This window comes from Pseudonaja textilis, chromosome 1 (assembly GCF_049901715.1).
Source record: "Pseudonaja textilis isolate UNSWEBS1 chromosome 1, rPseTex1.2, whole genome shotgun sequence".
NCBI lineage: Eukaryota > Metazoa > Chordata > Lepidosauria > Squamata > Elapidae > Pseudonaja > Pseudonaja textilis.
Window position 1 is genome coordinate 256,346,152 of NC_141990.1, and position 17,514 is coordinate 256,363,665.

A 17,514-nucleotide genomic window follows, 5' to 3' on the forward strand; every position below is an offset into this window, starting at 1 on the left:
ATTCTAACCACCGTGCCACTACAGCTCCTCCTGATTTATCATTGAAATCAGTGGGAGCTATGTCCAATGGACGTTGAATTTAATGCTCCAGTTCCAATTCCTGATGATCCCAAATTTATCAATTCTGCTACCAATTCAAACCTCAGGGGAGGCATGATTATACCTCTACTTTTCTGGAAACTTAATTCTGCATTGAAGAATCGGGAAGTGTAAAAGGCTCACAAACTTGATAGTTCTAGGTACATTGCTTTATTTTGATAAGAAAAAAGCCATATGCAGAACATCTACCTACTGAAAATCAGAAATTAAAACCCTTTTTGATTCAGATTTGGAATTTAAATCATAAGCCTTTTCTTCTCATCTGTTTGAATCAACAAACTATTCCATTCTTTAGACTGGAAGTCCCCTACTCTGACAGATCTGACTGGACCAAACTGTGCTGGTTCCTGCCTTGCTAACTTCAATCCTACCATCCAAATGCCTCCAAGTGTCTTTCCAGATTTTTCTAAGGCACCAAATTGGGAAAAGTTCAGGTAAGTAGGATCACATCTGAAAGATACCAGAATGGAAACTAGCCAGGTATTCTCCACTGATATCACCATATGAGTGTCCAGTGAAATCATCTTAGGAAAAAGAGAAAAGATAACCGAAGGTACATCCACTTCATGCATGCAAGGAAAAATATGGGAAAAAGAATAAAGTAACATAAAGAAAAATATCACAGCATAAAATTGGATAATTGAGAATACTGAGGGAACATAACATTAACCTTAAGGCTTAATAAAACAAAAAACGGAAAACAGATCTAGTCTCATGGCACCTAGGAGAGAAAAATAATTTGCTTAAAATAAATGAAAATAGATGACGTTCAGTTGTTAGAAGGTATGTATTTTAATGAAATCTTAATATTTCATATAGGCTGCAATGACACCTAGAATTGCTATTAGGAATCTTATTTAGTATAACCAAATTGCAACGACACTCATTTCCTGTTAAAAGTCAGTATGAAATGACTCTTCTTCTTCTTCTTCCTCTTCTTCTTCTCCTTCTCTTTCTCTTTCTCCTTCTCCTTTTTTGCTATTACAAAGTTTGGAGTTATTTGGCATTAAACAAGAATAGGCTTATTGAAAAATGACATTCTGCAATGACAAGACACTGCCCCACAATTGTCCTATGTCAAAAATGATGCATCAGTGAAGATGAAATGTCTCTGATGACATGCTCTTCAGCACACCCTTTTCAAAAGTATGTGTGAATTGGAAACTGGTCAATTAGCTGCATTTGTGTTTCTAATAGTACAATTTTAATCCAGGGAAATAATCTGCTTCACTGGCTGCTTCTTTTTCTTGTTAAAACTTTCCTATTAACCACAGTTATGAACTTCTGTAGCAATAGATGCAAACTGAGGGCCTGAGTGACATTATAAGCTTATCTTAGGCAGCACTCCCAAAATACAATCTTCTTTGAGAATATCTAGATTATTAAAACTGTGTTTAGCCCTTGAGGGGGTGAAACAAAATAGAACGGCTAAATGAATCCATATGAAATATCATATTTGAGTTCGAAAGAAAATACTTTTATGCATACAAATGGATGATGCGGGTTTTTTTTACTTTAAGAGTATTATTTATTTGCAATCGTCGAAAGCTGATCCCGAATCCTCCCTAGACCATCCAGCATAGTGTCCAATGTTTGTTTATTCAGCTCTACTGTTAATGCAGATGTTGCAAAGTCATTTCCACACAAGCCAGCATCATCTTGAATCTGAAAGAAAACCAGAGTTTTTAGTCACCCTAAATATAAAAGCAATCTACCCTCGAGGCACATATGACTTCTTCATTATTGCCTATTCTTCAAAAACAAATTGGATATATGGTTCTGGGGTGTAGTTTAACAAGCTCAAGGGTTTTTGTCTTCACTTACTGCTCCTTCTCCCTTCATTTTGATTTAATCTAATCCTGATTCAAAAAAGCTAGACAAGTTTCTTAGAAGAAGCCAAACAGCTGGTTTCTCTTTCCTTGTCAGGCTGCCATATATATTCTGGTTTTGTCTGAATGTGGTTTCATTGTAATGCAAAACAGTGTCTTTGCAGTAGCTATTAATCATTGAGTAAGTGCTTCTTCATAAGTCATAATCATAGGGATGGTAATACGTAAACAGTATGATTGATCCTGCCTTGGTGACACATATACCACTGAAATCAATGTGAAAAGTCCCATTCCTATCTAAAATCCTATTGATTTAAGTTAGCATTTAGAGCAATTAACTTAAACCTTGTTAAGACTTGAGTGATATAGTAACCACATTAAAGGATTTGCTGAATACAGTATTTTCAATGACCACAGAGTGAACAAGATGAGATGAAATCTGACATGAGTACAATCACCATTTGAGAACTTCCAGATTAACAGGAAGGTTGAAGATGAAGCTAGAATATGGATTTATTTTTTTTGCATTGTTACCACGTAGGAAACCTAGCTTTTTGGTTTATTTATGTTTTCTGAAGATACTACAGATAGTTCTTGCTTAACAATTATTTAGTGATTATTCAAACTTATGATGGTACTGAAAAAAGTAACTTATGATCCATCCTCACACTTACTACCACTGCAGCATCCCTGCAGTTATACGATTGTGATTTGGTGCCCTGTTAGTGCAGTAGTTAGAATGTAGTATTGCAGACTAACTCTCCCCACAACCTGAAATTCGATCCTGACAGGGCTCAAAGCCTTCCATCCTTCTGAGGTCAGTAAAAGGAAGAGCTAGATTGTTGGGGGCAATATGCTGACTCTATAAACTGCTTTAAAAGGGCTGTAAATCACTACAGAGAGGTATATAAGTGCTACTGCTATTGCTTGGCATATGTTGCTATGGTTACAGCATCCTGCAGTCATATGGTTGACATTTGTGATCTTCTCAGCCCTTTTCCAACAAGCAAAGTCAGTGGGTAAGCCAGCAGGGAAGATTGTAAGTGAAGGTCACATGATGTCTCACCGAGTAACCACAGCGTTTCGCTTAATGATCATGCCAAAAAAAGTTGTAAAATCAGGTGTGTGGTTAAGTGCCTCACTTAATGATAAGTTTTCCAGTTCTTATATGTGGTTGTGAACTCAAGGACTACTTGAATGACAAAACCACTTCAGACATACTATTTTTTTCACTTGCTGCCCCTTCCTCTGGTCATGTGGGCTTTGCAAAAATTTTTAGTGTCAACTGGAAATTAACCAGAGGAAATGAAAAACAGCCCAAGGAAATTATAATGTTATCACTGCCCTACACAGTATACAAGCAGAGAAGCAGTCTTCCCATTGGTGTATTATAGCTTGGCCGAGGCTACACTGTTCCATCCACAGATCAGTTTTAGAATTCAGACATTTATTAAGGCATTTATGACTTAATAGGTGCATGACACAGATCTTCATGGAACCTAACTTCACTCACAAATCTTAACAAACATTTATGCAATTTGCACCTTCATGCAGCTTATGCAAGTTCTCCATGCAACCTACCTAAGTGGCCACCATTATCATATTTCCCCTGTCTCCTTAGGGAATAATTTCAATGGGAAAAACAGCATACAAATGGAGATTTGGCCTCATAAACTTTCCACAAAATTTAAATTCCAGGCACTAGTTGACAGTCATTAGAACAGATTTTACTTATAGCAATCAACCAGAGATTTAATGCCTGCATAATGAGATAAGGCTGATGATTATTACACATCTTCAAGTTATGCAAGACCTGACTTATATACACACAATTTATGCATTGGCTGCAAAACTGATAGCCACATTTTGTAGATGTTTGTGGTATGAGAACTGACACACAGGAAAATCAACTAACACAAGCAATCCCTCCTCCCTCACTTGTGCATCTTGCTCCTTTCTTCCTCATCTTTTACAATAATTCTATTTTTGATTGTAATTTCCAGTTTTATTGTTTTACAAATATTTACCAGTTATGTTTGTAATGCTTTTAATGCTGTAAGCCACCCAGAGGAGTTATGAAATGAAACAGGCAGCAAGTAAATTAAATATATAAACAAACATTACATAAATACATATATACATAAAACCTCTTTATACACTGAATGCGTGGCACACGGTCATGGGCAGTGCTCTGAGACTGGTTTAATTTGCTCTGTGCTATTTATTCATAAAATACTATCATCTAAAATGTTGTGTGTGTGTGTGTGTGTGTGTGTATGTATGTACGTACGTACGTACGTACGTATGTATGTATTCATGCATAGGAGAGGAAAAACTATATCTCTTTTTAAGAACAAACAAATAACAGTGCATGAAAATGCATTTGACAATACCTTAAGTTGTAGCAGGCAGGTAGGAATAGCCATTTTGCTGATATTGTCTGAAGATGTCTTAATGTCTACTCTCCAATCCATATCTACTAGCCTTGGGAGGGAAACTGAAATTGAAAGGACATGGAATGGAATCAGTGAATGAATACACTGAAAAAGAGTGGCACAGTGGTTAGAATGTAGTACTGCAGGCTACTTCTGCTGACTGCCAGCTGTCTGCAATTTGGCAGTTCAAATCTACCAGGCTCAAGATTGACTCAGCCTTCCATCCTTCTGAGGTGGTTAAAATGAGGACCCAGATTGTTGGGGGCAAAATGTTGAGTCTGTAAACCAATTAGAGAAAGCTGTAAAGCACTGTAAAGTGGTATATAAGTCTAAGTGCTATTGCTATTGCTAATACACTCAAGTCTAAACTATCTCTCAACACACTTCTGTTTTTGGAAATCACCATCAACTACCACCAGGTTTGCTAAACAATTCCAGCATTCTTCAAAGATTTACCCGGATGAAAGCTGAAGTTCACCAACTTTTTGTAGAAGTCAAGCACTTACATTAATATGCTTCATGAAAATAAGCATATTTTCAGCTTATTAGCTTATTCAGCTCAATAGCAGAACACAACTTTTCTCAATTTATCACTTATAAATATATTCACCTGAAAAACCCATAATCAACAGCTACTGTCCATACTAAAAGTCCAAAACAAGCAGAGGGCTTTGGCAAGTTTGATCCGGTCTATTTCTCAGTGGGCATAGTGGATTTTCTACATATACAAGGTCAAGGTCTTAATTGATACCTCCAGGTAAAATTATTACGAATGTGATGTGAAAAATGTTTGCATTAAACCCAAGAGAGAATGTTGGTAAGTGGATAAAATTCAACCAATTGGACAACTTATTGGTAGCCATACATACGGAGTCTCATATTTATCATTCCCTAAGTGGATTTTCAGTTAAAGAATTAGAAAAAATCCTTGCCAGAAATCTTGAAAGCTGCTAGATATGACAGTATATATTACTAAATAAAGAACGGCAGATCAATAGCTTCGTTCAATATAAGACAGATTCATTGCACAATCATACTGCTCCAACTGTTTTTCTACTATCGTATGTAGAGTGGCACACAATATTATGCAAGGATGGATGTCAAAGATACAAACTATTATTTACAAAGTACAATTTTTTAGATTTTGTATCCTACTACTTGTAATAAGATAAATTACTTACTAAGGTGCCTTTCTGGGTTTCAATCCAATTCCCATTAACCAATGACAAAGAACTGGGGGAGGTGTAGTCTAACAAAATTTAGACACCAGGCTGACAACTCATGTTATAGACTATCTATATTCTAGGGAGAACCGAAAACTTGTTAAAACAGCATTTCCCCCCCCCCCATTATGGCTCTAGAAAACAAATATAAGGGGGGAGAATCTAGAATAAAGAAATGTAACTTGCTATTTTCTCTTTCCATTTCTGGAAAGTTATATTTGTCTTCTTCTGTGGCTCTGTACCATATATATTGTGACTCTTTTGCCCTTTCTTCAACCCAGCCAAGAATTTTCTGAATGCATGGAAGAGAGAAAGAGAGAGAGGGGGGTGGGGCAGGTGGGGGAAGGCAAGCAGGCAGGCAGGCAGGAAGGAAGGAGGGAGGGAGAGAAAGGGAAAGGGAAAGGGAAAGGGAAAAGGAAAGGGAAAGGGGAAGGGGAAGGGGAAGGAAAGGAAAGGAAAGGAAAGGAAAGGAAAGGAAAGGAAAGGAAAGGAAAGGAAAGGAAAGGAAAGGAAAGGAAAGGAAGAAAGAAAACTGTTCAATTAAAACTATGTATACTGGCTCAGTAATAATGGAATACTGTATTTTTACTGTGAATAGGCCAATGAATGCACTTTATATTGCAGTTCCCATTCATTTTTACTTATTTTATTGATTCTAATTACAGAATTCTTTCTTAATTCTGATGCAAAATCCATATTCAGCCCTGAACAGGTTAACATTTTTGTTTAGATTATCAACTTTTTTTAATTTTTTTTATTGGTATAGAGCCAATTTCTAAATATTTGTTATTTGTTTCAAAAACTTAAGATTGTTTTCTCTGTATTGATCACTATATAGTACAAGGGCTTGTTGCCTCAGAAAGGATACTGCCTCATAATTCTGACAAGACTGACAAGTTATTAAAAAAAGGCTGAACTAAGGGCAGTTCAATTTGTCACAAAAGGCTCAAAGTTTAGATAAACCTTCCCTTTTGACATGTTTAAAACAACAACAAGAATTCAACTCATTACTGTTTGTCCCCAGAGGAATGGGAGAACCTAGACCCAGTCATTCATTTTGATTGGATCTTTACATGTCAGAAAAAGAATAATGGACTACAAGTATGACCAGAAGCAAAGCACATCAGAACGCAGCTGTGGTCTAACTCTAAGAAATAAGGGTTAGATTGTGGTAAACATTCTGTTTGTTAATTTCCTGCAAAGCCCTACCCTGATTTGTTTTAATTCAACTAAGATTCATTTAAGTCTAATTAGAAACCTAGCTTTCTAATAAGATAATTGCCATTCCAAATTCTACAAGGATTACAAAACTCTACACCTGTGCAGAACCTAGAAATAATCCTGATGGTAACATTTCCAAGTGTTATGAATGTCACATCAGAGAATCTTTAAAAAGAGACTATAAATTTCACAGCAGGATTGCATTCTTCATCCATCCATCTTCCTCCACCCAAGTCTGGTTTAATTAATCTGTAATCTAGTTCACACATAAAAACTACTTCTAGCTCCACTTCTAGCTTCTAGCTTCCTGAGAAAGAGGGAGCAACCATCAGTTCACTTGGCAACTAAAGATCAAGACGGTTACAAAAACCAATTAATGAAAAGAACACAACTGCAGTTTTGGTGCCTGCAAACAAAAACATGCCGATGCATGGCATGTGTATAGGATAGCAACCTTCGGATGCTTCATCTATTTGTTAGAGCCCCAGGGACAGTTCCATTTGATGGATGACTCTGGAAGATGCTCCTGACCTTATTTGTAGCAGACTAGAACTAATGAAGTCAAGGTGCAAAGAAAATCCCCCAGCAATAGCCTAGATGCTTACAGTGCAAGAAATTCCATATATTCCTTCAGAATATCACCTTATATATATATTCACTGCAAAGAAATCCAATTCACCTCAACCTGACTTGCTTCCAAACAAGTATACTTCAAATGACAGGTGTGTAAAGCAGTTCAAAATCAAAATGTTTCGGGCTCAAAATGTCCCAATTTAAGTTCAAAACAATTTCCCAGCCATTTCAGAAGTATTCAGACCTTTCAATGACCTCATTTCAAGCTCAGAACTGAGGTGTTTTCGTATTTCAAACACTTCCAATAAGGTGAAAAGAGGCAATTCAAACAAATATCATCTCCAGCTCAAAGAATTTAGAATTTGAAACATTTCGTACACCTATAGTTAAAACTGAATCTTCTAAGAATGGGGTTGTATAAATGTATATGCAATGTTTGTTTGCGAAATTGTTATGCATTACAATTACAAAAGTCTAATATCTAATCTCCATTTAAAGCTAATGACCATTGCCTAGAATAATCTTGTCATAAACGTCTCATGCAATGGCTGGAGAAACCATCAATTGTGCTGAAGATCCAAATTTTTGTTCTCAAAACATGGAGAAAGTGGATAGAATTTTTTTCTCTCTTATCCATTAAGTATTCTCAAGGGGTAGGGAGAGGATGAGGGGATAGGAGGCAGAAATACTTTTTTTCCTTCCTATATTCACCAGGCCTTTTTGTCTCTCTCACACATTTAAATAAATATGTACAGCTTTACATTAGAAAACCAGCTAAAAATAATTAATTCTTCTTAGTAGTGATTTTGTCCTGTTTGCCCTCAGAACATATCTTATTGTATTGCACTACAATTGACTTATAACCACATTTCACTTATTTATTTATCAAAGTGAAGCATCTTAAATCTTTCTTTACTAAAGAACAGCTTCTCCTTTTTCTGTGAGATGTTTCGTATGTTTGTTCATCTTAGTTTGGCAAATATTTATTTGGCAAATATTGTCTAAATATTCTCACTGTATATTCATGTAACGTGTATGTTTGTGTGTTTGTTATTAAAAATTGCAATTACACAGATAAAAACTAATACAAAATGAAAGAATAAAAATAAAAAATAAAGTGTAGAAATAAAAACAAAGAAAAGATAAGAGGACTGTAAAGAAAAAGAAAAGAAATATATAAAGAAATTATGCCCCCCTTCCTCATAACCAGTGGTGGGATTCAAATTTTTTTACTACCAGTTCTGTGGGTGTGGCTTGGTGAGCGTGGCAGTAGAAGGACACTGTAAAATCTCCAATCAGAGGTGGTATTGCCGGTTCTCCAAACTACTCAAAATTTCCACTACTGGTTCTCCAGTTGGTCAGAACCTGCTGAATATCACCTCTGCTCATAACTATAAACAATTTTAGTAATTTATCACTTTCTCTTAAAACAGATCAAATTTTCCCTTCTTCCCATATACCATCTGTTATCTATTAACAAATCCTTGAAGCTTCACCATTTTAGTGCTGATCAGCTAAAATCCATTTAGAATTACCAAACATAGCAACACATCTATTTTAACCTTGATGAAATAAACCAACTTTATATCCCTTCCTTTTATTTTTAACAATCTTAATCTTTAATCCCTTCAAATGTCCTACAACTTAAGTTCTGTTCACTTTTTTGTCCCTTTTACAACAGGAAAACTATTCAATACTCTAGATTTGGTATTTATATACCTCTTTTAATTATTAAGATATTTGCTAATTTCGTTTGTAAGCCCAGTGTAGAATCTTTTTCATCTCATTTATTTTTTAAATTCATTTTCAGAGTAGAAAATGAACTTGATTAGAATTTAAACTGGAGACTGATCAAGAACCGTACAACATGTTCCTCTCCCATAACATCTTTTAAACACAGTCTATCTACAGAGGCAGACATTCTTAAAATAAACGTATGGGTCCATTATTCAAAAGTATCCTTCAATATGTCCAACAATAAAATATTTTGCTCCATTCTGTATTAATAAGTCAAAAGTATTTTCCTTCATTTGTAATCTTTAGTTTCTTCTCATTCTCTGTAGCGTCCAATCTTCAGCATCTCATCCTATCGTGTTGAGAATTCAAATCAAAAGCATTTTCCCATGGGTAGGATTCTTATACAGATAGTCCTCAATTTATGTCCCCATAATTTGAGCAAAAAGATGGCTATTCTCACATCTCCCAGAACTCTTAAATTCACGCCTTCTCACAAGGAGTAAATGTATGGAGCATTGTGGGAAATCTCTAGTTTTTTCCTTGTCCGGAGAAGCATTACAAATATCCAGTCTATTCATTGGCATTTTATTTCATCATAATTGTCATATTCAGTTAATAATTTTCTCCCAGAAATCTGCCACTTTGCTTACATGGCAATATCAACCCAGATCAGGTTGCTCTATTTACCAGGTTTTGTTTCCTTTCAAACCTAGGAGAACCATGACTGACCACAAACAGTTCAGCAGACTCTCTAGAAATTATAGCTTGTTCCTGAATTTGTACCAAAACTGTTCTCGGTTTCATGCATGCCTCAATTCACGACTCACTTGTTAATTTAAACTGTTTTCCCCATCAGTTTTTATGCCCTTCTTGCAAATGATTATTAGCACACCATGCCACAGTTCCATTCAGTAGTCAAAAAGTTTGATCAAAAGACCATCACAATTCAATATTTAATAATATATAAAAGGATCCTGTTGAGAAGGAAGGAAATGAAAAAAATATAAAAGTTGGGGAAGAAGCTTTTAGATACAGAACATCTGAACAAAGGAGCTATCAGTCATTATATACTGGCAGTCAAACATTGATTTTTCTAGATATTATTGAACTGACATTGTATAATTCAGTGCAATTTTCCTGGGTTTGGAAATGTACAATATGAACCAAGAATCCAAATCCCTAATTCAAAAAACATAGTAGCTCTCTATTAATATTGACATTCATAAAGCAGCACATTTTGTAAAAAGTAACTTCCTTGTAGGAAACAATGCATTTCATTTCTTGTTTAACAAAAGTGTGATATTAAAGACATATCCACTTTAAATAATGCATTTTCCTGCATTATCAATGTATTGCCATCTACAAGAATTAGGCAGGAGAAGTTACACAATAATGCAAGAAATTCAATGTCATTTTAATACTAATATCATTTTAATGCATAGTAAGAAATAAAAAAAAAACTTTGATAAGCCAACAATGGTTTAGTAATGAGAGTTCTCACTCCTACTAAATATAGAAAACCCTTTATCAAGCTTTGGCTCATGGAGAAATATTTCCAGCACATTTGTCAGTCCCATTTATTATTGAGAAGTGTATGATGTGAGAAAAACCATTGGGAAATGCATCAGTAAGAGAAATAAAATCTTACTGTGTTTATGGATTTGGTCCAAGTGTGTGATAATATGTATAAACTTGTATTATCAAATATTTGGCTGAAAATGGAACTGAAGGTTGATTGCTGCATGTAGCCAGAGCAACACCTAATGGAAATAAAGCGTGCATGAGAATAAATGGAATGCTTCAAAATGATTCAACAATGAACAAGGATTAAGATAAGAATATTTGATGTCCCCTTGGTTGTTTAATGCATTTTTGGATAAATATATAAGGAACGCTTGTACAAATATAGGAGTGTGTTGATTAAGAGACATGAACATGCACATATTTTTGTATACTACCACTACCTTGTATGGTGAAACTAAATGATCTGTAGGAAACAATAGGCTATATGATGTAATGCAGAGTGAAAATTAATGCATCAAAAAACAAAGATGGTTGAATCTTACAGGGAAAAAGGAAGAAGTGATTGCATAATAAAAGGTAAAAACTGAGCAAATTGATGAATCTATGGCTCTTGCTAAGATATTTATTAAAGAAAGGGAAGTGGACAGAAATAATTTAAGAACAGCAAATGCTGATAATGGGTAGTATATGGTCTATTCCAAGGAATGAACATTGCAATAAGCCAGAATGGCAGAGTATAACAGCATGCTTCTGTCTACTTTGTTAGGTGAGAGTTGGGTATTTTAGAAAAAAAAATGGATGCAGTGGAAATTGGGACATTTAATAAGTGGATATGGTAAAACAAGAATATGATCAAAAGTGAATGGATGCTAAATGAATATATAAATAAATACACTGAGATGATCTGTTTCATATATTGAATGGGACTAAATAGCAGAATGGATGGAATGAAATCAAGAGAAAGAAGAGAATGTAAAGAGGAAAAAAAAGCAATACATGAGGTGGTGTATTAATGTAATGAAAATAAATATGGTTTGCAAGACAGATGTGGAGCAGCACAGTGAACAGTGTTGGTATGAAGTAGTATATAGTAAATTGTAATGGTGTACGTTTGCTTCATTTTCTTATTTTATGTCTTTCATTTATTTGATTTAATATCTCTTATTCATTTCTGTGTTGGGCATAATAACACTGGAAGAAATACTACAAGAATCCATGACTCTTCCAAAAGCAAGAGAGGTTGAGGCTTGCTTCAGACATAATCTATGAAGCAATTTCTATGCTAGACACATGCTTTATGTGAATTAGCCCTAAACTCAAATGTGTGAAATTAAATGCAGACAAGCTATATTATGTAAGTGCAATATTATATATAGCAATTATCCCAACACATATCCTGCTACTCACTTTGACTAGCTTGTGCTTCATTTCTCCAGGCGGCACTAAAAAGAAGAAAGAAAATATTTAAAAAATATAATTGTCTTTGCAAGGCAAAATAGTAACAGAAAGCAGCAACAGATTCCACAAAACTGTTTTCACTCCACAAACTACGTTTTTGTGGCCAGGAAGTCTGAAAGAATCTAATGCATATTGGAGTTCAGTGACACTTACAGTTTCAACAGCTGACGGTCTGCAAGATTATTTCTTTTGCTCAGTAATTGCAAATGTCTCTTGTTCATTGAGAGTGACAAGTTGCTTTTATCTGCCTTCATCTAGCAGTGCAATATTGTAGCTGAGAAATCAGGGTTATGCTGTGACAAACAATCACTCAGAAAGGAAGGGCAACTTGGCAACGGCATGAAATCTAAATAACTATGGCCAATTTACTATAAAAATCATATCCAGTTGCTCAAGCATGGCTACATGACCTTAATTCGAGAAATATAGAATCTTATAATAAACTGTGCTTGCTGCAAACATTGGCTGCTTTTTGACACCATGGGTCTAGATCAAGGGTCAAACTTGTGGTGTCACAGTGGCATTACATAATGTATTGGGACTTTTTTCTCCTTTGCTAAACCGGATGTGGGCGTGGCCAGCATATGACACATCTGACCCACAGGCCGCGAGTGTGACAGCTCTGGCCTAAACAGTTGTGTAGCAACTAGTCAAGTCATAATTCAGAGTTACAAGCATGAGATTTGTCTGTTTACAACATATTTTTACTTGAAGTTAAAAGAGTCATCAAACTATATGTACCAATAACAACTCCCAAAACCAGAAAAAACAGATTACCCATAACAATAAGGAAGCTTCAATCAAAAAAGAGATTGCTTTGGCAGAAAAACAAATCTGGTCATGTTGCGAAAGGCCGATACAAAAATTTATGCCACCAGGTAAAGACTGGATGCACCAATTATCACATTAAACAAGAGGAAAACCTACAATTCTGTAAACAACAAACTAAAAGACTAAAGGTCCATCCCACCCCCGAAAGGACCTAATGGTAAAGACTGCAATGATGACACCATTAAAGCCAACCTCTTTAACACATTCTTTGGCTCAGTATTGTAAACAGCAATGGATCATGCCAGGATTTCTTAGTCAAACCACAGACAACTTCAATGATCTAATACATATCAATTTTACAGAAGACAATGTTGAAAAAGCACTACACAATCTAAAACCATCTCTATCTATTGGACCAGATGGAATATGTGCCTACTTCTTAAAAAAGCTATCCACTGCCATAGCCAAACCTCTAAGCATTATCTTTGAAAAATCTTTCAGGACCAGCTCCTTGCTCCTATGGTCACAAGCCAAGGTCATCCCCATCTTCAAAAAGGGGGACCCCAGCCTAGTTGAAAATTACAGACCAATCTTTTTATGCTGCATCACCTGTAAAGTCATGGAATCAATTATTAACCAATCCATTATCTTCCACTTAGAGACAAACAACCTACTCTCTAATAAACAATTTGGTTTCAGAAAAATGCTATCCTGTAATCTGCAACTCTTAGTTTGTGGTACACGACAAACTACTCCTAAAACTAAAATCTTATGGTATCTCTGGACACCTGCATAACTGGATAGAAGCATTCCTGTCAAACAGACAACAAATGGTCAAAATTGGGAGCGTCCTATCAAATTCTGTACCTGTCAACAGTGGTGTCCCCCAAGGCAGTGTTCTAGGACCAACTCTCTTCATACTCTACATAAATGACCTCTGTGACCATATTAAGAGCAACTGTGTTCTCTTCACTGATGATGTGAAGCTATTCAACACCACAAATACTGCTACCCTTCAAAAAGACCTCGATTATGTATCAGAATGGTTAAACAAATGGCAACTTCAAATCTCAACAAATAAATGCTCTGTCTTACATGTTGGCAAAAAAAATCAGAAAATAAAATACAAGCTGAATAGTCAAGACCTTGTTGATGATCCATAGTCTGTCAGGGACCTTGGAGTACCCATCTCTAATGATCTAAGTGCTAGAGCCCACTGAAACTACATAGCCAAAAAGGCATTAAGAGTTGTTAACCTAATCTTACGTAGCTTTTTCTCTGGGAATATCACACTACTAACTAGAGCATACAAAACATTTGCTAGACCAATACTCGAATACAGCTCATCAGTCTGGAACCCACATTACGTATCTGATATTAGCACAGTTGAGAAAGTCCAGAAATATTTCACAAGAAGAGTTCTCTATTGCTCTACTTGTTGCAGAATACCTTATGCCACCAGACTTGAAATTCTAGACCTAGAAAACCTAGAACTACTCTGCCTTCGGTCCGATCTAAGTAGAGTATATAAAATCATACATTGCAACCATAACAATACAAGAGCACACAATAGATACAAACTCAAGGTTAACTGCACCAAACTTGATTGCAGGAAATATGACTTCAGCAACAGAGTGGTCAATGTCTGGAATACTCTACCTGACTCCATGGTTTCTTCCCCAAACCCCAAAAACTTTAACCTTAGACTGTCTACTATTGACCTCACCCCTTTCCTAAGAGGTCTGTAGGGGGCATGCATAAGCGCACCAAAGTGCCTACCGTCCCTGTCCTATTGATTCTTTTTATTTTTCTTATATGTATCCATTTCATGTATTCATAACTATGTTTATACTTATACCTATTATCTTGTAAGCAATTGACAAATCTAAATAAATAAATAAATAAATAAATAAACTTCAGCTCAGACTGTTAAAAATCAGTAAGGGATGTTTTTACTTGTTTTCATTTTCCAGAGATGCCATAACAATTGCTTAACCAATCAAATCTCAGTTAACTTTTTAAAGTCATGGTCTATCATGAACCTCAAACTGAACTTTGTTTGTGTCCAAAGTTATAAACCTGAATCATACACATTTTCCAAGATTATCTTGGTTACAAGATTTTTAAGATTCTGGTGAAATCCTTCTGGAAAGAGAGGCAGAATTTCTTCTTGCGACGTTAGGCCATGGTAAACAATGTGCCTTGTAAGGCTATGCAAAGACTGGATTAACTGCAAGAAAAATGACAGAGATAAAGGGTTTCATATTGCATTTAAGAAAACATTTCTTCTTTTGCCTTATATGCATTTTTTAAAGAAACAAAACACATCAATTTATATAATCTATGTCTGTCCAGTTCCCTACTAGGCTTTTATTCTTTATCCTTGCTTTATTATTATTTTACACAAAAATGACAGTATACACAGCAAATGAGATAACTATGCTGGGTTTTGTATCACAAATCACTAGTCAAACACTTCACAAGTGTTTAGGACTGCTTGATGTATCGGCAGATTATGCGAGCAGATCCCAGTAAGGTGGCCTTCTGCAGCTGACTAATGGTGATTTTGTCAGCGCCAATTGTTTTTAAGTGCTTGCCTAGGTCTTTAGGTACAGCACGGGGTGCTACCTTGACATGGCGGGGGGCTTAACTGCTCCAATGAAGCTGAGAGCTGTGCTGGTGGTAGTGCAAAATACCAGCAGGTCCAACCATGCCAGAGAGGTCTCAGCCGAGGAGCAGAACTGAGTGCACCCAACAACCCATGCAATGAATCATGGTGAAACACAACCAAATAAAGCCTATACCAGCTCAGTCATCGCCCGGGTTAACAAGGACTGCGTTGAATGTTGGGGAACTTGGGCATCTGTTGACAAGTGGGCTACAGGCCATGGGTCCCACAGCTGAGCAACCAGGGCATGGGCCTGCAGGGCTACTGGAAGCTGAACAACCTCAGAAGTGGCAGAAATACACTATGTCAGAGAACTGCACTGTAATGAAATTATTATTGTTGTTGTTGTTATTGTTATTTAACTTGGGGTGCTTCTCATTTACTTCAGAAGTACTGAAACAAATACTGTAAACAAATGCTTTTTTTCTGTATAATACTCTGTACCCTTAAGTATTCATAGAATCTTGAACGTATTTCAGCATCTTACCTGATTTGCTTCATTGGGAGTTACTGAGAGATTGGAACAGGTACTTTCAGTGAGCTTTTCAGATATAATTCCTGAACTAGAAAAGCACTCTTGGCATAACTGCCGAACAACATTCTTTGAAGGAGCCTTTGAAGGAGAGAAACAAATAGTGATCCTTCACACACACAAAAAAATAGTGCAGCAAGTACTAGAAACCTAAATGCGTAGCCACATCAGCTCCTTCATATGAAATAGAAGAAAAAAGAATTGAACTTTGTAAGGTTTTGAATCTAGAGCTTTCTTTCTGAAACACTGTGATCAAGAATAGAAGATACAAATAAGAGTAATACGAAAAAGCCAAGGCAAAGAAGAATAAACTAGAAATAGTGCATCTAAGAAATGGTATAGGAAGAGCGGAGATGCAGTCAGCTGTCAAAAATCTTAACCTACACAAAGGGTGATGATGTATAACATATTGATGCATCCTGAAGCATCTAGTAACTTGTATTTGGATATAATAAATTTGTAGTTCTTAACTGGAAGAGTGAACAAATAATATTTTTTGAAGGGAGGGGAAAATTGGATGTTGGAGAGGAAAAAGGACCAGGTTTGCTTTTGCCTTGTTCCTCATTATTTGTCTCATGGCGTTTAGATAATAAGTCCGATGAAAACCTGTTATATTTTTAATTAATGTGTTAGCTATTGACGGAACGTTTTGAGTGTAGATTTATAAATGCCTAAAAGAAGGGAAAGTGCTTTCTTTTATACCCAGGTCCCTGTCTCACCTGACAACTGTGAAAGGGGGATTAAAACTAGACATTACTTTGTTAACAATAAGCACGGATACAAATCATAAGCATGAGCATTTCTGTGCCCTGCCACTTAAATGTGTTTTAGAGCAAAACGACTGCAGCTGATCGCTGTTCCGCGGCATCCTGCTTTCCCCATATTAAAATAAGCACACACTTACTTTCAGTAAGAACTGAAGCGAAGCAAACACTTCCCTATCCAATGCAGCCATATTTCCCTTCCCATGTGATTAGATACGAAATATCATTGGAAGAAGAGGTCACGTGGCAAGGTCTGAGGTTGCTTTGCAGTCTGGGAGTTGTAGTTTAATACTAAGTGGCTTAGATTAGAAAGTGACTTAAAGCTGCTGGATGAATGAATTGAGTTTGCAGTGCAATTCGAGGAAGGAGACGACGTGCTAGTGCCCTCTCACTGACTGAACTGCCCCAAATCTTAGACGACTGTTTGTGGGGGCTGAAGAAAATTGTAATGCAAGCAACCGAAGGGAATTGATTGCTTACATTTCAGAGTTATTCTTTGGATGGCCGATTTGTTTTAAATATGCATCCATTTATACTGTATGCTTTCATTCTGAGGGACGTTCCAAGAATTCAGATCAACCTTAGATGGCAGCGGAGAGGTGTTCTGCATCTCTTTGCTGCTGTCTGAAGATGTCTGAATTTTTGCAGTCCCAGATCTTATATCCAGCCTTACTCTGTAT

At 36.2% G+C, this 17,514-nt stretch overlaps 1 protein-coding gene across 1 annotated transcript; it reads right to left on the bottom strand.

Moving 5' to 3' along the window:
• Window positions 1-872: 872 nt before the first annotated feature.
• Window positions 873-17,066, bottom strand: COMMD9 (COMM domain containing 9). Its single transcript, XM_026707251.2, has 6 exons — window positions 16,975-17,066; window positions 16,026-16,151; window positions 14,961-15,100; window positions 12,049-12,083; window positions 4,322-4,425; window positions 873-1,764 (listed from the first exon to the last, which is right to left on the bottom strand). The coding sequence occupies exons 1-6, from the start codon at window positions 17,023-17,025 to the stop codon at window positions 1,624-1,626; spliced, it is 597 nt and encodes a 198-aa protein (XP_026563036.1). The 5' UTR covers window positions 17,026-17,066; the 3' UTR covers window positions 873-1,623.
• Between the last annotated feature and the right edge of the window lie 448 nt (window positions 17,067-17,514).

Excerpts from the sequence above, each read along its gene's own strand:
- COMMD9 (XM_026707251.2), bottom strand. The coding sequence starts at position 17,025 with ATGGCTGCATTGGATAGGGAAGTGTTTGCTTCGCTTCAGTTCTTACTG. Across the intron at positions 4,426-12,048 it reads TGAAGCACAAGCTAGTCAAA|TTTCCCTCCCAAGGCTAGTA; the intron begins GTGAGTAGCAGG and ends TTTCAATTTCAG. Across the intron at positions 1,765-4,321 it reads CCTGCCTGCTACAACTTAAG|ATTCAAGATGATGCTGGCTT; the intron begins GTATTGTCAAAT and ends GTTTTCTTTCAG.